General features: G+C 45.1%; 1 protein-coding gene across 1 annotated transcript in view; it reads right to left on the bottom strand.

Moving 5' to 3' along the window:
* LOC139233842 (neurabin-2-like) overlaps window positions 1-23,017 on the bottom strand; it is a 340,307-nt gene that overhangs the window by 28,799 nt on the left and 288,491 nt on the right. The window contains exons 8-9 of the mRNA XM_070864427.1: window positions 8,544-8,699; window positions 4,090-4,143 (exon numbers count right to left, since the gene is read on the bottom strand). Of these exons, the coding sequence (XP_070720528.1) occupies window positions 4,090-4,143; window positions 8,544-8,699 (210 nt within the window). The remainder of the gene's footprint in view (window positions 1-4,089; window positions 4,144-8,543; window positions 8,700-23,017) is intronic.

Genomic DNA, 23,017 nt, shown 5'->3' with positions numbered 1-23,017 from the left:
CTGTCAACTGTGCCGTAACACTACATGATTCCAAACACAATATACTGCACAGAATGTTTTGTACCATGCTGAATAGATTTTTTTCTCTCGAGTCTGTCTTTGAAAGAAGGAGCAAGTGTGCAAATCGTGGAGTCCCAGCTCACTCCTGGCACAAAATGATCATGTCAGTGCTTCTTGACCCATTCCCGGGGCACAAACAGAAGCAGATGCTGGCATCGCTTTTCATTTTTGTAAACAGAAGCTTAGTTGTATCTAATCTTTGCATTTGCATGCAAGTGTGATTGGTTTGCGCAGATTTGCATAGAGAATCGTAGAAATTTACGGCACAGAAGGAGGCCATTCAGTCCATCATGTCTGTGCCCATCGGCAAAGAGCTAGCCAGCCTAATCCCACTTTCCAGCTCTTGGTCCGTAGCCCTGTAGGTTACGGCACTTCAAGTGCATATCCAAGTACGTTTTAAATGCAATGAGGGTTTCTGCCTCTAACACCGTTGTAGGCAGTGAGTTCCAGATCCCCACCACCCTCTGGGTGAAAAAGATTCTGCTCAACTCTCCTCTGAACCTTCCAGCAATTACTTTAAATCTATGCCCCCTGGTTATTGACCTCTCTGCTAAGGGAAATAGGTCCTTCCTAGCCACTCTATCTCCGCCCCTCATAATTATAAACACCTCAATTAAGTCTCCCTTCAGCTGTTCCAAACAACCTCACCCTATCCAATCTTTCCTCATAGCTAAAATTCTCCAACCCTGGCAACATACTCATAAATCTCCTCTGTACCCTCTCTAGTGCAATCACATCTTTCATGTAATGCGGTGGCCAAAACTGCACTCCGTACTCCAGCTGTGGCCTAACCAGTGTTTTATACAGTTGTAGCATAACCTCCTTGCTCTTGTGTTCTATGCCTCAGCTAATAAAGGAAAGCATCCTCACTATTTGACCACACGGCCAATTTCTGTATCATCTGCAAACTTCTTAATCATGCCCCCGACATTGAAGTCTGAATCACTGATGTACACCACGAAAAGCAAGGGACCTAGTACTGTGGAACCCCACTGGAAACAGCCTTCCAGTCACAAAAACACCCGTCGACCATTACCCTTTGCTTCCTGCCACTGAGCCAATTTTGGATCCAACTTGCCACTTTCCCTTGGATCCCATGGGCTTTTATTTTTCTGAACAACCTGCCACATGGGACCTTGTCAAAAGCCTTGCTAAAATCTATGTAGACTACATTAAACGCGCTACCCTCATCGCTCCTCATTGTTACATCCTCAAGAAAAATCAATCAAGTTATTCAGACACCACCTTCCCTTAACAAATCCATGCTGATCGTCATTTTATAATCCGTGCCTTTCTAAATGATGACTCATACTGTCCCTCAGAATTAAAAAAAAGAATTTGCCCATCACCGAGGTTCGGCTGACTGGCCTGTAATTACTCAGTCTATTCCTTTCTTCCTTTTTAAATAATTGCAAATAATATAAGGATGAGCAATTAAAGATTGGAATGCCCTGTAAGTTCCAGTTAATGGGTTTTGCATTTATCAGATAAGGCAGAGAAATGGATTTTGCTACACTTTGATATTAATAACAAATATTCTTGCAATTTAAGAGAGAGGGCTGTATGCAAAATTGCCGAATGGAGGCTCTGACCTCTCAGTCAGCAGAAATAATGAAATCTATATTCATCACACAATAATTTATACATCGGCATACAACTGTGCCGGAAGGAGGGGGATTTCTGCCACATATAATCAGAAATGGATCAAAACAGGTTATGCATCAAGGCCACATGGAACCTGCTATGGCAACCAGATGTTAGAAATAGGACTTGGTGCACACTTTGTGGGTTTTTTTGACTGCATGCTTTCCCTGGCTCTGTTTAGTCTCCCAGAGATCCAGGATCCTGTGTAACAGAGATGGGCCGTGGAAAGGGAATGGGACAGATGGAGGTCTGGGAAACTAATAAGTCAATAGAGATACAAAGAAAAAAAGACCACGGCCTGAAATCTCCTGAGGTCAAGCTCTGCCGGCATAAGTGCAGTGGAGCAGAACTCCTGCCATCTCCACCTAACACCAGTCACCCTGTCCCAAAATCCGGGGACAATGTTATTCGCATAGCTGGGCCATCGCCGACCCATGCAAGGATGCATCAGCAATGGGGTGTCTCAATCGAAGGTGGAGGAGAGTCCTCCGGAGACCTAAAAGGGCCAAAGTAAATTTTTCAAATTGCATTCATATTTTGACATTGCCCTGTGCAATTGAGTGCACAGTGGAGGCAGTGGCCTAGAAATTCGATCGCTCCCAGAAATGAGCACGCAGTTCTTCACAACTTCTCCTCTTTTGCCCCTTTTTAAAAAAAATTTCTATCTCACTCTATACGCTCATGACAAACTGAAGATACTTTCATCAGTCACTGCTCTCTCGACTCTCCCTTCACACTAAAAGCTAGCCCTTGTGTCCTCTCTTTCATTTCTGGTGCTGAAAATGAAAATGGACGCCCCTCAGCCAGTGGAGAAAGAGGAGGCCAACCTTCTTCTCACCTTTACAAGCACCAGCTCAGATACTGACCACGCGTACTTTACAGGCTAGGCGAGAGAAGGTGGGGGGGGGGGGGTTCTTCATGTGGTGATTCACCAGGCAGTGTGCAGGAGCTAGGGCAGCAGGATAGAAGCCCACTGCTGCCAGCTCAACAGAGGGTGAAATCGCATACTACTTCTGTGGCAGAGGGTTGAGATGCTAATTTTGATGGCCCAGCCTACCAAAGGCGGCTGCTGGGCGTAAACCAGGAAATGCTAGGTGCACTGGGCAGCCCTCCAGCAAGCTTGCACACGATGTCAGCAGAGCATGGAGGAGTCCAACTCTAATTTGGGTCAAGGCTTTGCGCAGAGCATAGAGAACATTCTGTTCAACATGGTCGCCATATTATAAAAAGGATATAGAGGCACTGGAGAGGGTGCAGAGAAGATTTACCAGAAATGCAAGGGTATACATATCAGGAAAGGATGAAAAGGCTGGGTCTCGTTTCCCTTGAAAAAAGGTTGAGGGGTGATCTATAAGAGGTCTTTAAAATTATGAAAGGTTTTGATAGAGAGAATGTTTCCACTTGTGGGGAAGAGCAAAACTAGAGGCCATCAATATAAGATAGTCACCCAAGAAATCCAATCGGGAATTCAGAAGAAACTTCTTTACCAGAGAATGGTGAGAATGTGGAACTCGCTACCACAGGAAGTGGTTGAAGCGAATAGTATCGATGCATTAAAGGAGAGGCTAGACAAGCATATGGGGGAGAAGGGAATAGAGGGTTATGCTGATAGATTTAGATGAGGAAAGACAGGAGGAGACTCGAGTAGAGTATAAATGCCGACATGGACTGGCTGGGCCGAATGGCCTGTTTCTGTGGCATGGATCCTATGTAATCCTATGAGAGGGCAGCTGCATCAACACAACAGTGGTGCCCACCATCATGGAGCCACTCCTGACAGCTCTCTCAGCTGCCAAGGAAACTCAGACAGTTGTCATCTTAGCTATGGGGCCCACTGTAGACAGGGCCTGAAAAACAGGAGCTCCACGATTGAATTTATATAACCCTATTAGGATCACAGTAAGGACAGATAACCAATGAAGTCAGATTTCCAATAAATAAATGTCTGCTTCACAGCAATCTCACTGTATTGATTAAAGCAAAGGATAATTTTGTACTGTAATCGTGAATTGTTGCAATAAAGTTAGGTCTGTGGTGGGTAATTGTTCAGAATGGATATGGACTCGTGTACACCCGACTCTCTGCTACATTTTAAATATATTACAGTCTGAAAATGCCAATCTCTTTAAATCAGCAATGACAACATCCACAAATGCAGACCGCTACCATCTTAATGCAGTTAGTGAAATGGAACGGTTTTTAATAGCCTCCAGGCTAATTGCGATGCATATGCAAGTACATGTTAAAGTATTATATAGATTTCTGAAATGCTCAATAAAACTCGTCAAGTGCAGAATGTGGATTTATCTCCTCGCCATTCCTTCGACTGCAAAGGTTAAAAATAAATAACTGAACATGAATGTCACTGGAAAGCAGAAAACATACCTTTCTTTTCAGTTGCTGAATCTCTGCTTCCGTTACAGCGTGTTTTATTTGAAGCTGATAATCAAAAGAACAATATTATCATCGATATCACACATCAGCATTTCCTGTTTATTCATTCATCTTCCAGACATCAGACAATACGATTCACCAATGACTCGATACCAACGCTGCGTGTAAAGATTGGATGACTGTGCACTTTCAATGGGAGGGAAATATTTGCATTGAGCAATGAAACCTTTTCCCATTTCAGACACCGGGGGGTGAAACTGCAGAGTGCAGGCCTGCCGGAGCGAGCTCAGTGCATGCCCAAGGCACACTCGATATTGGGCCTCGAGCTTCACTGAGATTAGATTGAGATTAGAGCTCTGGACGCCTGCCGAGAGTCCCCAGGTAGGTCTCTGGCAAAAGTAGGTCCTGGGAGGACGGGTGGCGTTCGAGGGGAAAGCGATTGTGAGGCGATCGAGGGAGGGGAGGAGGCAATCAGTGATCGGGAAGGGGGAGGCGACCGGGGGAAGGGTATTGTGATCGGGGCAGGGGAGTTAATTGGAGGTGAGTGGCAGAAGAGGAGGCACTCAGGAGGGGAGGTGATTGGAAGGGGGAGGGGGAGGCGACTGGGAGGGGGAAGGGGAGGTGATTGGAAGGGGGAGGGGGAGGCGACTGGGAGGGGGAAGGGGAGGTGATTGGAAGGGGGAGGGGGAGGCGACTGGGAGGGGGAAGGGGAGGCGACTGGGAGGGGGAAGGGGAGGTGTTTGGAAGGGGGAGGGGGAGGCGACTGGGAGGGGGAAGGGGAGGTGATTGGAAGGGGGAGGGGGAGGCGACTGGGAGGGGGAAGGGGAGGTGTTTGGAAGGGGGAGGGGGAGGCGACTGGGAGGAGGAGGCAATCGGGTGGGGGAAGCAATAGGGGAAAAGGTGTTGTGATCGGGGGAAGGAGGAGTGAATTGGGGGAAGCGGGAGGTGATTGGGAGAGGAGGAGACAATTGAAGGGGAGGGGTAGGGAGATGAGCAATGCTATTGGGGACTGCTGTGGAGGTGGCGTGAGCACTCTCAGCTGCCACATTCAGGTAAGCATTTTTTTAAATTACCTTTTTGGTGATGCCTCCAGCGGTCTCTTTATGGCCCACCAGTTAGACCCCATGTAAACTCGGCTATTCTCAATGGGGTCGGTTGCATTCTGTGCAGCTCAATTTCCTGAAATAGGCACTGGACCTCGGATTTGCATCTGCCTGTTCTTTAGTGTTTACCAATATGATAAATTATTCTCCACTTTCAGACTAGAAATTCAAACCTGTAAGGGATATCTCATGATCATTTTGGGTGAGATCCTGGCATCAGTTACCTTGGATACAGAGCTCACCGATTAGGCTCAGATAATAGCAAGAGCGAAAGGACGACAGCACCAATTATTTTTGGTCAAGAAAGAAGTTGCATTTATATACGCCTTTCATAACTTCAAGATGTCTCGTAGTACTTCAGAAGGGAATTGGATATATATTTGAAAAGGAAGTATTTCCAGGGCTGTGGGGAAAGAGCGGGGCGCGTGCGACTAATTGGAGCCAGCAAAGGCACGATGGGCTGAATGACCTCCTTCTGTGCTATAAGATTCTATTATCAGCTGTTTGCTAACTGGGTGTTATTGCATGTCATGATAACAAAAGGTAATTCTCACTTTTTATTTTATTTTAAATGAAAAATTAGCCCATAACACACTAGAGAAAGCTGTAACAGGGGAAAGCGAGGGACTGGGGTGAGAGAGAGAGAGAGAGAGAGAGAGAGAGAGAGAGAGAGAGACCGGAGGGGAAAGAGAGAGGCAGGGGAGAGAGAAACTGGGGGGGAGGGGGAGAGAGAGCGAGCGAGACTGGGGAGAGAGAGAGCGAGCGAGACCGGGGTGAGAGAGAGAGCGAGCGAGAATGGGGGGGAGAGAAGAAGCTGTAACCTGCACAACTCCAAACTCTCTTGGCTGATGAGCATGGCTATCTGGAGCTCGTGGGTCCTGCTTTCAAAAGAATAATGTCTGCAGACTATCAGGGGGCCAGACGGTGTGCTGTGGATGATAGCTTAGTGGCAGGAGTCTTTTAGCAGCAGGTGCGTACATTCGAGGATGGATTTGCAACTCTGACGTCCACCATGAAACGTGTGGGAGCTCCAGGGACATCTGCAGCAGAGGGTCCCAGGATGGAGATCTTAAGAGCAGTCTGTACTTCTTCGATGGATGCTCATATTGCCACTGGAGGTTGAAGTGCTACATTGGGGTGGGCTGTCCTTTCTGGTCTCCAAAGCAGTGGGGCTAAATTGCAGACAGACATCACATGGGGCGGGTTGGGACCATTACTTCTGCTTATCTGCAAACCAGTGGCCATGCTGAGCCGGCGCACAACACTAGTCCAGGTGCTTCATGAAGCCACCAAAAATGATGGCAGAAAATAGGGCGGGTGCAAAGGTTAGTAGTGGTCGATCGTAAAGGATCTCTGCCCCATTTCCTGATTAGAGTTGCTCGATGTGCAGTCCCAGAACATCGCGGCAGGAGTTCCACAGGGTACTGTCCAAGACCCAACTGCTTCATTATTGGCCTTCCCATCATCATAAGATCAGAAGCTGTTCAGCTCCATTCATAATTCATTAGAAAATGAGCAGTCCATGCCCGCATGCAGCAAGACCTGGACTGAAAAGTGGCAAGTAACATTTGACTACAAAAGTGCCAGGCAATGACCATCTCCAACAAGAGAGTCGAACCATCTCCCCATGATAGTCAACAGCATTACCATCATTGAGTTCCCCCACCATCAACATCCTGGGGGTCACCATTGACCAGAAACTCAACTGGACAAGCCGCATGGATACAACAACGGGTCAGAGGCTGGGTATTCTGCAGAGTGCCTAACTTCCTGACTCTCCAAAGCCTCCAACCATCCCCCCCACGAGGCACAACACAGGTGTGATGGAATACTCTCCACTCGCCTGGATGGGTGCAGCTGTAACAACATTCAAGAAGCTCGACACCATCTAGGACAAAGCAGGCTGCTTAATTGGCACTGTGTCCACTAACCTAACCACCAAACCCCTTCACCACTGGCACAATGTGGCTGTTGTGTGTACTAACTATAGGATGCACTGCATCAACTCGCCAAGGCTTCTCAGCAGCACCTCCCAACTCACGACCTCCACCACCTAGAAGGACAAGGGCAGCAGGTGCTAGGGAACACCACCACCTCCTAGTTCCCCTCCAAGTCACACCCTATTCCGAGTTGGACATACATTGTTCTTCCTTCATCTTCGCTGGGTCAAAATCTTGGAACTTTCTACCTAACAGCATTGTGGGAGCACGGTCACTACACGGACTGCAGCGGTTCAAGAAGGCCCACCATCACCTTCTCAGGGCAATAATGGCGACCTTGTCAGCAACGCATCCCAAGATAAATAAAAAAATTAATTCTAAGCTTTAATGCAAGCTTGATATTCAACTATGGAAGCTTCATGGATGAGCCTTGATCCTAACCTAACCCAGCACGGTTATCCCCACAACCATCTTTCCTATCATTAGATAGTTAATTAGAGTAATCATGTTATATGTAGCTGAGAAAGTTGTTTTCTTACTTTTCCAGCTTCTTCTAAGATATCTCAGTAATAGCGGAGTGACAATTGGGAAAGTGATAACTCAATACCAGACAACGTAAAAGTTCACATTCCTGTCCATGGAACTTGCTCCCTAGCAAAAGATGGATTTTCTCTATTATTATTTTCTCCATCCTTCTCCTCTCCTGAAGATGTTGTGTATTGGCAGGTTATCGAACCTCCACATGCATTGAAGTTGAGCTTGATCCTTTCTTCAGCTGACTGTCACATAGAGCATGATAACCCTGTGTTCAATATAGGTCACTAAGAAGTGGAAATCCTGGCCAATTTTCTGCTCCTTAAACGAGGAGCACTGAGGCCAATTGTAGCGCCCCTCTACTGTCAGAGACTGGCTATTTGTTGGATAAATCTTTTGAGCTATTATCAAAGATCATTCCCCTCACACACTGGATTCGTCTATCCATCGCCACAATGTAGACTAACAGAAAACGGTGCAGTTATGCCAGCTACCATCGTACAAATAGCCCATGAAGCACACACACGATGGTGTGCAGTGCACTGGAACTCCAACATGCTGCAGCAAAATGGGAAAACAGGGTCTACGTCTGCAATGGATTCTTGATCTCAACTGCGCCACCCCACCATGTGGAGGCCAAGCACTTCTCCAAAGGGAGGATAAGCTGGACGGCCACCAATCCTAGACTGCTCTTCGACACCATCCAGGGACTGGCTACATAATGGCATCAGCAGAGGCTTAAAGGATAGCTGTTGGGAGACACAAAGAAGTGGCAGAGAGGGAGCAAAGGTAAAGGAAGCAAAGGACCAAAATGAAGATGCATTTAACATTCAGCAGAGTGCTGAGTGAATTAAGAAATCTCTCGTACCTCCTTGAACTTATGCACCAGCTTTTCAGGATCCATTTCTACCGGCGAAAGCATATCTTCATTCTCCGCGAGATCAAAAACTTCAATTGCCATGTCATTGTTAGCGAACATAGGGCTCATCTCTTCCTCCTCTTCGTCTGTCGCGTATTCTCCTGTCTGGTGGCGACATTAGACATTTTATGAGCAGTGTTTTTTTGTCGCCCACCCACAAAATCAGTCAAAAGAAGATGAGGGGACAATTACCGGGGAACGGATATTAATGTCAGCTTGCATATATTAGACCTGGAAAGCTTGGTGTAAGGCATACATTATCTCTAACTCAATGCCTGTTTAAGATGAATGCATTTGATATTGGGAAGGGAAAGAATGAGAGAACGCAAAGCGTACAATGCAAGAGGATATGATTAGATGATTAGAATCTTTCTCTCTGACTCACACATTTTCCCTGGGCTTTTTTTTTTATTTCTCTCTCTCTGCATTTCCTCCACACCCATGTAAATGAAAGTGCACCAATGGAAACAATAATATTTGAAAAAAAAGACTTGTATTTATATAACACCTTTCACGACCACTGGCCGTCTCAAAGCGCTTTACAGCCAATGAAAAGTGTAGAGGAACAAAGAGACCTTGTGATGTTATAATGTTGACACTGTTGTAATGTAGGGAAACGCGGCAGCCAATTTGCACACAATCTCCCACAAACAGCAATGTGATAATGACCAGATAATTTTTTTTTTTGTTATGTTGATTGAGGGATAAACATTGGCCAGGACACCGGGGATAACTCCCCTGCTCTTCTTCAAAATAATGGCATGGGATCTTTTAAATCCACTTGAGCGCGCAGGCGGGACCTCGGTTTAACGTCTCATCCGAAAGACGGCACCTCCGACAGTGCAGCACTCCCTCAGCACTGCAATGGAATGTCAGCCTAGATTTTTTGTGCTCAAGTCCCTAGAGTGGGACTTGAACCCACAAACTTTTGACTCAGAGGCGAGTGTGCTACCCACTGAGCCACAGCTGACAGGGTAAAGGTATATTGTAACTGAAAGGAAATAAATTAGTTGGAATTCCTCAAGTCCACGGCAGTCATTTACTCGGAAGTGCACTGAAAGATGTTGGTCAAGTGATGTCTGGTCACATTTTCAGGAAGGAGAGAGAATTCCTGTCCATTCTGTTCCACAAACTACATGCAGTGCTCGCATCAAAATTGCCACCACCATAACGGATTATGTCGAATATTTCACACACATGCTTTTCATGCAGAAAAGGAGTAGACAGACAGACACACACATTTTAAAGGACGCTAGCACATCTGTTAAGGGTCACTTTAAATACTTTTAGTGTATTTTCTTTTTTTGCGATCAGATTTTAATTTTAATCTGTAAAATATGTGATTTTTCTTCTGCTGGGTAGTGTGTAGCTCTTTCTATTCTTACTCATCATCATAGGCAGTCCCTCAGAATCGAGGAAGACTTGCTTCCACTCCTGAAGTGAGTTCTTTGGTGGCTGAATAGTTCAATAGGAGAGCCACAGACCCTGTCACAGGTGGGACAGATAGTCGTTGAGGGAAGGGGTGGGTGGGACAGGTATGCCGCACGCTCTTTCCGCTGTCTGCGCTTGATTTCTGCATGCTCTCGCCGTTGAGACTCGAGGTGCTCAGCGCCCTCCCGGATGCACTTCCTCCACTTAGGGCAGTCTTGGGCCAGGGACTCCCAGGTGTCAGTGGGGATGTTGCACTTTATCAGGGAGGCTTTGAGGGTGTCCTTGTAGCTAGCTCTAGGAAACTACTATATATGTTCTCAACAATTCATCAAAACTAAAAGTAGATTTCAAAGTGATGTATTTTACTCTACTGTGCCAGAACGAAATTGACTGAAATTGCAATCTTACAGGCAGTAGCCATTCAATATTAATGGAAGACTTTCCACTGTTTGAGATTTCATTAAATTGCTACCAGATACACAGGTTTGAATTCCATTTTTTTTTTTAAGTGCTATGCTGTTTTACAACATCAATGCCATTTGTCTTTTTATTATTTTAGAAGAGACAGCATCCTGTTTTCTCCAGAACAATTTAATCATTTTGACATGATGAAATTGCTGCAAATTAAGCATGACCACAACAACAACTTGCATTTATATTGCACCTCTAACCGTAACACCCACAAATCCCCCACCTGGTGTTACAAAGCTGCAACAACTATGTTGCTCCACCCCTGCTAAACATCTGGCAAAACATCAATTAAAAAAACTTATCCTTCAGAGAGCTAGTTCCATAAAAACTGATGAATTAATGAAGACATTCTTGAGTTACTTAATTTCTGTCATTTTGGCACAGATAGGGAGGCAGACACACCGAAAGAACCACAAAAGTTACAAATGGTAAATGGCCACTCAGTCCATAATAATACAACCATAACTTGCATTTATATTGCACCTTTAGCATAGCAAAACATCCCAAGGTGCTTCACAGCACCATTATTTCACACCGAGCCACAGAAATAGATATTAGGACAGATGACCAAAAGCTTGGTCACAAGAGGTAGGTTTTAAGGAGCATCTTAAAGGAGTAGCGAGGTTTAGAGAGGGAATTCCAGAGCTCAGGGCAGAGACAGCTGAAAGCAGAGACTCCAATGAAAAAGCGAAGGAAATCTTTGATGCACAAGGGCCAGAACTGGAGGAACTCAAGAGTTCTTGGAGGATTGTAGAGTTGGAGGAGGTTACAGAGATAGGAAGGAGCGAGGCCAAGGAGTGATTTAAACATGAAGATGGGTATTTTAAAATCAAGGTGCGAATGGACCAGGAGCCAGGGGTGATGGGGAAATGGGACATGGTGTGAGTCAGGATAAGGCCAGCAGAGTTTTGGATGAGCTCAAGTGTACGGAGGGTGGAAGATGGGAGGCTGGCCAGGAGAACATTGGAATAGTCGAGTCTGGAGATAGCAAAAGCATGGATGCGGGTTTCAGCAGTAGGTGGGCTGAGGCAGGGCTGTAGACGGGCGATGTGATGGAGGTGGAAATAGGCAGGCTTGGTGATGGAGAGTATGTGGGGTCAGAAGCTCAGCTCAGGGCCAAATAGGATGACAAGGTTGCGAACAGTCTGATTCAGTCTCAAGACAGTGGCCGGAGAGGGAGGTACAATCATTGGCTAGGGAACAAAGTGTGTGGCGGGGCCCGAAGACAATGGCTTCTGTCTTCCCAATATTTAATTAGAGGAAATTGATGCTCCGATTTCAATAAGAAGTTCCAAGCACCAGGTAACAACCAGGTCATTTGAAGAGTTTCACCAGCTTTATTCAAACTTGAAATATTGTGCTCAAAAGCAACATGCATTTCCTTCCTTAGTTTCAGCAAGAGATACTCTGAAAATGTTTTACCCCACAATTTCTAGCAGTACTTTTAATTTTAACCCAACCTTATGTGACATTTGTTTACAACAATTTTTGTATGAGAAATTGTTCTACATCTTGCAATGTATTCAACATTACCACTGTAACCTCCCAATAAGTGACACCTTCAGCAAATCACAAAGGCAATTAGCAGCAGATAGGGTTAGCTTCCTCCTGCTCTTTTATCCTGCACTCCTCCAATTCTCTGCACTATAGAAAGTGTTTCATTTTAAAGCACAAAGTAAAAGGTAGGGTAAGTATTCTCCCAACAACTGGATCGTTAAAACAATAACTGAAGTGTTAACTCTGTTTCTGCTTGACCTGCTGTTTCCAGCATTTTCTGTTTTTAGTTAAAAGATATATAATTTTTGCATCTCCATACTGCCTTTCCAGGTCGAATACCCTCTTCATGATATTATTGTAAGTACACAATATAACTTGGTTCCCTCGCTGCCAAATTTGCTCGGTTTATACTGCGGTGTGAATTCAGCAAAAGATTTGCTCAGAAGTCAAGAACGCCAGTGTTATGTACACGTAGTCAGTGCATGGTAAGTTTGTGCTGGTTATGGTCGCAGTGAGAGTGTCGGTGTACTGTATTTCAAACGTGCAGCTTTTTGTTGGTATACACTTTCTTTCTCTAATTGTTGAGCTTTGATTAGTTGACTACCCCTGCTACATAGGCTTGTTTTGAAATCAGTAACATGTTCCCAATCGGCAAAATGAATATTGAGGAAATGTCCTTACTTTACCACTAGATGCCAGCAAAAAATCCCTATTGATGTAATTTAAGACTCATTTTTCATAAGAATATATAGTGCTCTGGGATGAAACTTTGAAATTCAGGTACACTCGGTTACTAGAGTGAAGCATTTAAATCACATGAGTGCACATTAGGGTATAAAGTACTTTCAGTGTTGGTGAAATTCTCACCCCTGAAGTACATCTAAAATATATAGAATAATGAGAAAAGTCATAGCCAGTGTGATAACTAAATATATCAGATAACATCACAAATGGCTTTCCTTTGCTTTGGTTATTTTAAGTACTTGAGTGCCATTTTAGTTTGCAATCAGCTTTCGTTTCTATCACTTTTGCTAGAATGTATATTTATATTATGTGTAAAACTGTGCTTCGTATTCTCTTAGATTTGTGTTTGCTATTACTGGCTGGTGGAAGGAAGAAGGAGGATAGCAAGAAACCTGGGCAGCAAAAAGATTGTGCCACATTGTGACTGAACTACTTTAACTAAGCAAAGCAGAAATTATGTGACATATATTAAGGTAATACTTTAATCATGCAGCTTCAATTGAATGATGGATATGCACTTAATCCTTGGAATCTGATGAGGATACACATGTTGTATTTCGCAATCTGGTATCAGACAAATGCCATATCATGGGCAATCTAGTGATGGGTATGCAGGGTGATTTGGTGATCCTGGAAAAAGTCCCACTGGGAATGCCGGACAAGGATGGAAACATGCAATGATCAAGTGATGAGCTGGCCTCACCAGATGGACATGTCCTGCACCACTTTGAGCTTGCACAGTAATCATGAATACATCAATCATGATGTAGCAAATAGCTGCAATTTTAGAAACCTGGCCAAAGCTTTATAAAAGGACTCCTATGATCTATCCAGAAAAAAATCTCTCCTTGAGCATGCCACTGGTATGTTCCATCATGTAATGTATTTGCTTCATGGGTACTTTGCTTAAGAATTCATAGCAGCACATTGCTATTAAGAATTAGTTGGTTTATTAGCAAAGATTTAACAATCACACTACACATTACCAGTTCATTCACCAGGCTCACAACCACCTGCCTCATCGTGGATCCCCTGAACCCAACTGGCTGGGGTTTTATTGAGTCTTGTGAACATCACGTAAGTGGCTAAGCCACTCGCAACTCAACAGCTCTACAAACATGTGAGCACACACACTGGTGCATACATTACCCATCAGAATTCTGTTGGAGGCATGAACATGATTGTACAGGTTGAACCTCTCTTATCCAGAACTCGCTTATCCAGAACCACCCCTCGTCCAGAACCATTCCTGGCCACCGGGTGGCGCATGCGCAGAACTCCGACGTGAACAAATTGAAGGCCTTCCTCGCTGCCGACTCCCGCAATTGCTGGCCTGACCCCGCGATCCGCCACCCCACCCCCCCACCCCATGATCTCTCTGCTGCACTCCCAGCCCCAAGCCAGCCAGCCTCGATATCCCCTTGCTCAGTGCCTGTACCACCCCTCGTCCGGAAAAATCCCTTATCCAGAACAGGCCAGGACCAATCGTTCCGGATAAGGGAGGTTCAACCTGTATCTATATTCTGCAGCTCTTCATGGGTTTCTCAAAAGAGATCATCAGCCTGAACTCTGGAGGGCACCCTTTCATCTTCAAATAATGTGGGGATGGTGGATTGGTACAAAATGAAGGCATCGTGGCTGCGACCAAAATATCGGGCGTTGACTTGGTTGGTTCAGTTTCTGTGGTCCGACATTTCCTAGACATTAATGGAATGGAACTGTTGCTCGTTCAAGCAGGACATGGGGTTGGCAACATGTGTGCCATCAACAAATTTGTGTACTTTCGAGAAATCTGACATCTGGAAAAAAAGTGCTGTGTCATCTTGTGCTGCTGATTCACTCGGGGAAAATGAGGGAATTGTTTCCCTGGCAATCAAGGCTTGTGTCATTTAGTTGATGCATCAGTGTACAGATGCCAAATGTTCCCGGCAGTGGCTGGGAAATGTAAAGCTGTGGTCATCTTTCCAGTCATGGGCAGAGCTGTCACTGTGGCGGAGTGGGCAGGAGGTCAGACTCAAGGAGATACATGAATCAGTGACTGTCTCCCTGGTGAAGCACAGGCAGATACCCGGGTAATGATGTCTGGGCCTGAACAAACAGCTCCTGGGGTGAGAATAAATGGATGCCAAACACCTCAGCTATAATAGCACCTCACTTTCTGCCCTCCACAGAAACTCCTCTTCCTCCTCCATGTCTAGTAGTGCCAATGGGTCCAATATACCTTCAAGAAGCCAATTTCTGAAGGCCAAACCATCAAGTTTCTCAGGTGCCCATGTGTATGGGCCTGTAGGACGAATGGAGCAAAACAGCTGAGGAAAACTGGTGACTTTGGTTTGGGACTAATTTGCATGTGAGTGATTCAAATCAGCTGTTATAATGGCGCGCTCTGATACTGGTAGTGAGGCCTTAACAATGTACAGATTTTTCATATCACTGAATCAGTTTGTGCTTCCAGAATGTGGGCATGCAATAAAGTGATAGGCATATCTGCAAGGAACAACTCCCTTCCCAATAAATTTTTAATGTTTTAAGAGCATGTTTGGTAGTGTTTACAACCTCAGAAGATTTAAATCACTGCTTAAGTTATTAAAGTGTGTCCAACAGACCACTTGAACACAAGCAGCTTTGCACTGGAATTGAGTTATGACAACAAATGCGAAGAGAGATGGGTGTGAGACCACCTCCTGCGGTGATTTCAGTGCTTGGACCAATACTGTTGATCTGATATCTAAGTTATACTGAGAATTTTACACAGGGGAATCCACTTTGCTTCAGTGCAGAAGTGGTCGGGAATAGCAGTCCAAGTTGTATAGAAAAGACCTGTTACAGTTGTATGTTGCAAAGTTCCAGTTGTGAGAATTGTAGGGAAAGCAATATATATATATATATATATATAAAATCAATTTTAAATTTAATGGGGAGTGCCTTGAATAAAACAGCTAAAGTCTGCCATCTGTAAAGAGAGAATTTCTGCAGTGCGATGAGAATGACTATTAATAAATCGTAATTTCATTATATTCATGTCTTTAATTTGAAAAAATACTTCCTCTATTTCTTCCCCAAACCATGCACCCATCCTAGCTCAGAGGCCTACATTTAGGCCTCAAACTGTGCCCTTCTGAAACAACTGCTGGGACATTTGAGAACAATCTGGTGATGACTCTCGCTCCTTCCTGTTTCGGAGAATTGTCTGACCTTGGTGTGTCTCTATAAAGACGGGAAGTCTGTTGGTGTGATTACAGGCACAATCTCAATCGCACCATTCTGTGGCACCATCTGTTGGTGTTCCAATGCACTGCATTAACACACTGCCGGGGATATTAAAAAAACATTTAAACAACAGCTTCTGTGCATTTGTTTGCAAGCATTCACTATTTTAAGAAAAGGGCCACATTTTGAAACTGTGTAACTCTACCCTGCTTTGGAAAAGATCTCCGTAAATATGATTGAGGAAATCAATTTCATTCACATGGTGAACCAACAAATACAGCAAAACATTTGGTAGACAAAGGAGGTATTATGGTGGTTTTACATGTCCAAACAGTTCGGTGTAGATGGGACGTAGTCATCAAGTGAATACTTGTTGTTCAAAACTGTTCGTCTATTGGCATTTCTGAACGGTATTTCGGTATCACCAAAGGATTATTTTTCTTTGAAATTCAGTATACTTTTGTTTTAATTTTATTGATTTTCTGAATACTTTTGCTGAAGAGAATGGCGATGGCCTTTGGGACAACTTGCATGACGGAGCTACTGCCTGGGTTTCCTGCTGTCCGATGGCCAGCTTGTGATTTCCCTGCAATTATAATGAATCACAAGCAGAGAATCTGAGGCACTCTGGGGGGTGAGGGGGAGAGTTTTAAGCCCAAAGAACCAGTGGGTTGGGGTGTGTAGGTAGGTAAATATTTTTACCTTTTTTAAACCTGACCCCAACCTGCCCACTTTTTAACGGAGGCGGGTGGGGGCGGGGAAGCTGGTGACCAACCTGTTCTCAGGAGGCGGGTCAGTCACTAAAATCTTTTAAGGGGGCTGCGTGTCTCTATTTTAACACAATGTTTATTTTTGGAGGGCGAGATTCCCGGGGTTGGGAAATCCCGGCAGATGAAAGGAAGTGACAAGGGCCAGATGTATGAGACAAGTGCCTTTATTACATTGCCTGTGGGCCGGGGCAGCAGGAGTGTTTCCCCCAGGCCCAACAAGCTTACCCCCCACGCAAAATCGGCCCCCTGTCAACCCCCACTCCCCCCGCAATGTCCGAATTCCCCCCCCACCCCACAATGTGATGTCAGGCTTACTGCACATCTGGTTCCCAGCTGCTTGTCGGCCAGAAAACATTTTGAAAATATTTTTTAAAACGCCACCCGTTAAATTCAGCAGGATGCGTGGGAAACCATACTTCTGGGTTTGCCCCCCCACCCCCCTCCTCCTTCCCGCTCTTTTCCTGGCTCTGAGTATATATCGCGGCCTCTGAGTCTCACTATGTGAGGTAATTGCATTAACATTGACTGATTATTAACCAAGGGTTACCTCAACTATACAAATGAATTTAGCTCTCACAGGGTTAGATTGTGACTTTGTGCAATAGGGTGATGGCGAATTGGCAGTCCATTTTACATCTCTGCCCATATTTATTTCAGTATATATAAAATGGGCCTATCGACTCGCTATCACCGAACCTCCAGCCCCCATTTCCATCTGAAGGTCCTGCATGGAAATTTGGCCACAGCTCCCAAAACAGTCACAGTGCTCCTCAGCTGTGCTGCGCCTTTCTGGCACCTGGAAGGGCGGTGGGAGAGAAAAACTGGCGATACTATTTCCTCCAAGATGGGGAATGGCGTGATCTTTCACCTCTTGGACTCGTGTGGAGCCGGCATAGACTGGATTTCTCGCTCCCTTTGCCAGCTGTAATGATGGAACTAAAATGAGTTTGGGCAGTCTCAATTTGGTTCTTAAAAGGTCAAAATTGTCCAGAATAGGCATTAAATGAGCAACCAATGTCTGGAGTAGGAAATAGGAAAAACTGGTGCTCGAGTTTGTTCGCTACTGCGAAACAGAGCTTGACTCTGTACCTGCTCTACATTATACATGACCTGCCACTGTCTGATGCATGATGTTGATACTGTTTCTTAAAAGAGGAATTCTGTTCCATTCCACAGAAGACTTTCATCGCCTAAAAATACATAGATTTGAAGACTTGAAAAGTTATTTCTCCAAGAGAATTCCTCTGATAAAGACATCAGCACTTGCGATTCACTCTCTAATATTCAAGAAACGTATTATCAGCAAACAAACCACAATGTTCCAGCCTCCTGACGGTGAAGATTTTCTCGAAGGTTTCTACCGCCCACTGAAAGGTCCATTTACAGATTTACACAAACAAGACTTTCAAGGCTAGATTTTCTGCTGCCTTTGTGCCGGATTTCGGGCAGTTCCAAGGCGGGAAGGGGAGGGGATCGCTGGGAACTGTGCCACTGCTCCCTGTCACTGGGATTTTTTACCATAAGTTTCGATCGCCTGGATGGGTCGGAGAGGAATTTTCCCAGATTTTTTTCTCCCTAAATTGGCCTATATTTTTATCTGGCTTTTGCCTCTCCCAGATCATCACATGGCTCCGGTTGGGGTGGAGTGTAGACTGTTTCAGTGTAAGGGGTATCGCAGTTGTGTGGGCAGACTGGTTGGCCTGGGTGCTCTTTGCCTTTCTGCCATTATTCATAGGTTTATATGTAACCTTCAGGGCTGCTGACCGAGGGCCGTGCGGCTCTTTGTCGGCCGGCGTGGACACGATAGGCCAAAATCGCCTCCTTCTGCGCTGTAAATTTCAATGTTTCTTTCTGTGACAGACGCTGAATACATCTTCACAAAGATGGGTTACCGTGTTTAAAGGGGGCAGTTATGAGAGAGCAATGTCTTGCATCCCATTTTTCCCCCAGTAACACCGCCCATGAGGAATGACAGCATATTCTTGGAGGCCATAAGGGCGGGCAATCATTTGTGGGGGTGAAATAGACTGCAATCCCCCAACCCCAAGATTTTTAATTAATCTGGTCGTAGGCTGCCCTGGAGGAAGCCCGCCCTGTTCTGCTGCCACAGGTGTCCAAGGTCAAGGGCAGCCATTTTCCTCCCCTCTCCCAGAGGAAGGTTCCCTGGTGCAGGTTTGAATCCTGGCAGGAGCGCATCTAAATGATGTTAATTAGGCCGCTCCCAGGAAATTCGGTGGAGTCACTGATATAGAAACTGGGCAGATACAGCGTCTGCCATGCTGACTTTCCACTGTCCTTCCACCAAAGTGGAAAATTCCAACCTTTAGTGTCCACAGGAAAGGAGAGACAAGCGAGAAAGAGCTGGCCAACACAAGGCAATGCAGAGATCACACCATGCACAGGTTTCAAATCCAAGGCCACTCCACTGTAACAAACCTTTACCAATAGACAGCTGTTGCTATTATTGTTATTGCTGTTGAAGAACTCACTGGCTGTGCTGCTCGTGTCGTATGAAAATAATTCTAAATCCTACAATATTCAGAACAGAAAATGCAAATACCAGTTATGTGGCTTTATACGGCAAATGGGAAAGCATAGAGGCAGTGGAACAATATTGTTGCACAAAGCATCATTAGGACTGTATTCTATAATGAAGGCATTTTATCACTCTTATTGTGCTTGACCTTTTAATGAATTTGAGCTCCTGGGATCTTCTTTTTGCCGCTGTTTAATAATCTGGCCTCTCAATGTACTCAGTGGTCTTTTCTTCGCAATTCCACAAACTACAATGTGCACATTCAATGTTACACAGAAATCGCAACACGGATAAAGGCCATTTGGCCCAACCAGTCCGCAGTGATGCTTATCCTCCACGTGAGCAATAGTCCTAATCTGATGTGTCTGCACTCTTTCCATATCCTTTTGTCCCCTTGTCCTTCAACCACCTATCTAACTTACTCTTAACTGAAGAGCTGGGACAGATAGAAAGGGACTGTCTCCAGTGATTGAGGGCTCCAGAATGAGTCACCAAAGATGTACGATTGAATGCAAGAGAGCTAGGATGGAGAGTAGTAGACATTTTTCTACACAGAGTTGTGAGAGACTGCACTGCTAGTTAGTGATTAAAGCCATTTTTCCAGAGCTCTGCAAATGTTTCCCTTACAAGTATTTATCCAATTCCATTTTGAAAGTTATATTTGAATCTGCTTCCACCACCCTTTCAGGAGTGCATTCCAGATCATTACAACGAGCTGTGTAAAAATTATCCTCCTCATCTCGCCTTTGGCTCTTATGCCAATGACCTTAAATCTGTGTCCTCTGGTTACCGACCCTTCGGCCACCGGAAACATTGTCTCCTTATTTATTCCAACAAAACCGTTCAGGATTTTGAACGCCTCTATTAAATCTCCCCTTAACCTGCTCTGCTCCATGAAAACAAGCCCAGCTTCTCTAGTCCACGTAACTGAAGTTCTGCATCCCTGGTGCCATTCTGATAAATCTGCTCAGCACCTTCTAAGGCCTTGACACCCTTCCTAAAGTGAAATCCCTCTTTCTCGTGATGACTTTGTCCCCTGCACTCCTGAAGGCAGTGGCTTCTTGCCACAGGCAACCGCTGATTTCTGGTACCTCATCCAAGTGGTCGCTATTCATGTGTGAGCCTTGGTAGCGAGTGCCGGCAGGCTATTAACCATGGGAGAGCATCGCAGCCAAGGCGGATCCCTGCCTTCACCTGATGTTCACTTACAGCAGGGGTTGCTGAATAGCCATTAGGAGCTGAAACTCTGCTTGACTTCTCCTTCTTGACCAAGGGGTACTGAGTATAATTGCAACACATTTACCTTTGTCGGAACTCAGATCAACTAACTCAGCAGACGGGGTGTCAGACTGGGGATTGAATTAGGGATCAAATTTGGGACTTTTCTGGTCCATATTGCTCAGTTACTCAATGGATGAACCCACAGAGCCTTCACAGGAGCCTCAATTACTGGGCTTTTTAAGAGGAAATACACCCCCATAAATAAATCAACCCCCATCCATGCACATAATCCTATCCATATATATATTTTTTAAATTACAAAATCATTTTAAATTTTGAGTTTCAATAATCCTTTGAGGGTCGCATTAGTATTTGTGACATTACATCCAAAAATAATCTGTTTTCCATTCTTAATCTCTACTATAAATACATACAGAGAACTGACTGGGTGATTGTGGGAGGGAGATTGCACATCTCAGAATTAACACATTCATGAGTCAGTAAGTAGGTTCACCAACAGAATAAAAACGCTGTTCCACAGTTACTCACTGAGAACTCGATTTATAATACAAGTTTAAAAAAAAACTTGAATGCAAAGCAAAATGATTTAATTAGTGTGTAGACTATTATAGTCACAAAAGTGGAGATAATTTCATTGCTGGCCACAGATCCAACAAAATGCAAAGATTGTAAATAATGCCACTGCCTTCTGTTAATGTAAAAGTAAATCGGGCGGGGTGTAAAACTGGCTGCTGATTTGCTATGCTCGTTTTCCACCATCACCCGAGACCAATTTCACCCCCTCCAACCTTTGGTGCGAAACGTGAAATGAATTCAGCACTGTTCAGTCACAGCAGTAAAGGTTTTCAATGGGTCCACGACCGATAGTAAAATTCTTTGACGTCTGTGACCGTTTATAGAAAAAAAAAATGTAGGTTTTTAATTTCCTGGGGCTAGATTTTACACTTTTGTGCAGATCGCCAAAAATGGGTGTTATTGCCGTCGTGGGCGGTAAATATGGGCTTTCAGATCACTGGCTTGTCACCCACTTTCAAAGCCCCCAGTCTCCATTTTAAAAATTGGGCATTACCGCGAGCGATCTGAAATGGGCGTTAGCGTTAAATTTCTCTGACCTTCTGCCATAAAGTGTTGCCGTCCTTAGCAACGGCATGGCAATGCTCGTTTCCCGCGATTCAGGAGGTCAAGGGTCATTATTACATGCGCATAAGAGGAGACAGAGAGAGAGGGAGCGGAGAGGGAGTGAAGGCGTGTGTGGATGTGGTATGTGCTTGTTTGGCTGCTTTGGGAGACAGGAGGGAAAGTTTCAAGCTTTATAGCAAATAGTGCGAAAAAAGTTAGCTTTTACCAACCAGATATTTTCAAGAATTTGGTGCCTATAATGGAGGGAGTGGAGAAGGCGACACAGTACACTGTGGAGACTGACGCTGGCGAAAGCAGTGAGCTGGGAGAGGAACAAATGGGAGGACGCAAGAGAGCGAGGAGATTCTTGGACGAGGCAAATGCCTCCCTCGTGCAGGAGGTCGAGTCACGCTGGGGTGATGTGACCCAGGGAGGGCATGGGAAGCCCATCCCAAAGGCACATCAGAAGATATGGGCCGAGATAGCAGCGAAGGTCTTGTCGGCGATCAACGAGGAGCATGAGGGAAACCAATGACGAAAGCGATGGAATGACCTTGTCGGATATGCAAGAGTAAGTATCAACATGCACTTATATATTTAAATAATTTGATTTGTAAGAGTCATGAGTGACTATAATCAGATGTGAGGTCTTTCACTTTTACCGGGAATGTTGTACTCAAAGCCTGCGGTCACAGCGCACATCTTTCGGTCAAGAATGGCAATTCTCATAATAATCATGATTACATCTGTCGGTTATGTGTTGTATCAGTCTCTGTGACAGTCCCTAGCAGTGATATCACGCAATGATCTCAAGCCATGTCGTCCTGTTACCTTTTACAGAAGAAGCTATCGAGGAATAGGTCCGAGCAGAGGTGAACGGGTGGGTGGGGGGGTGGGCGACCAGTCATAAGCGACCTCACTGACATGGAGGAGCGGGTGCCCACATTTGTGGGGAGGCACCCCCGGACAGCCACGCAGGCAGCTGCAGACCCTGAAGTGATGCCACGTGAGTAAAGTATACACCAGTTCGTGATGTAAAGACAATAGATGCCACACCCACTCATCTCCGAACAATAATGTACGATAGATGATTTGTAAAAGTGTCCTATACATAACGCTGGCCTCATGAGAATCAGTGCAATGCAGAATGTGTTGATGGGCATGAAATGTGATGTCTGAGATGATTTTGAGAGCGGTGGTGCTTTTGTCGTGCAATATGCTGTGTGTAGCGCTGGACTGACCTTGTGACCCTGGCACCCCCGTCTCCTCTAATAACCTCATTTGTGTTTTGCAGCTCAGCCAGCAGCGTGTCCCAAGGCAAGACCACAGAGGTCAGAGGTGGGGGCGTGGGGCCCGACTCTCCGGACGATCCTACATCTGGTGCTGAGGAGGTCTGATTCTCG

Source organism: Pristiophorus japonicus, chromosome 21, assembly GCF_044704955.1.
Source record: "Pristiophorus japonicus isolate sPriJap1 chromosome 21, sPriJap1.hap1, whole genome shotgun sequence".
Lineage (NCBI taxonomy): Eukaryota > Metazoa > Chordata > Chondrichthyes > Pristiophoridae > Pristiophorus > Pristiophorus japonicus.
The sequence above is the reverse complement of the archived record's forward strand: the minus strand, read 5'-3'. Positions and strand labels throughout refer to the sequence as shown.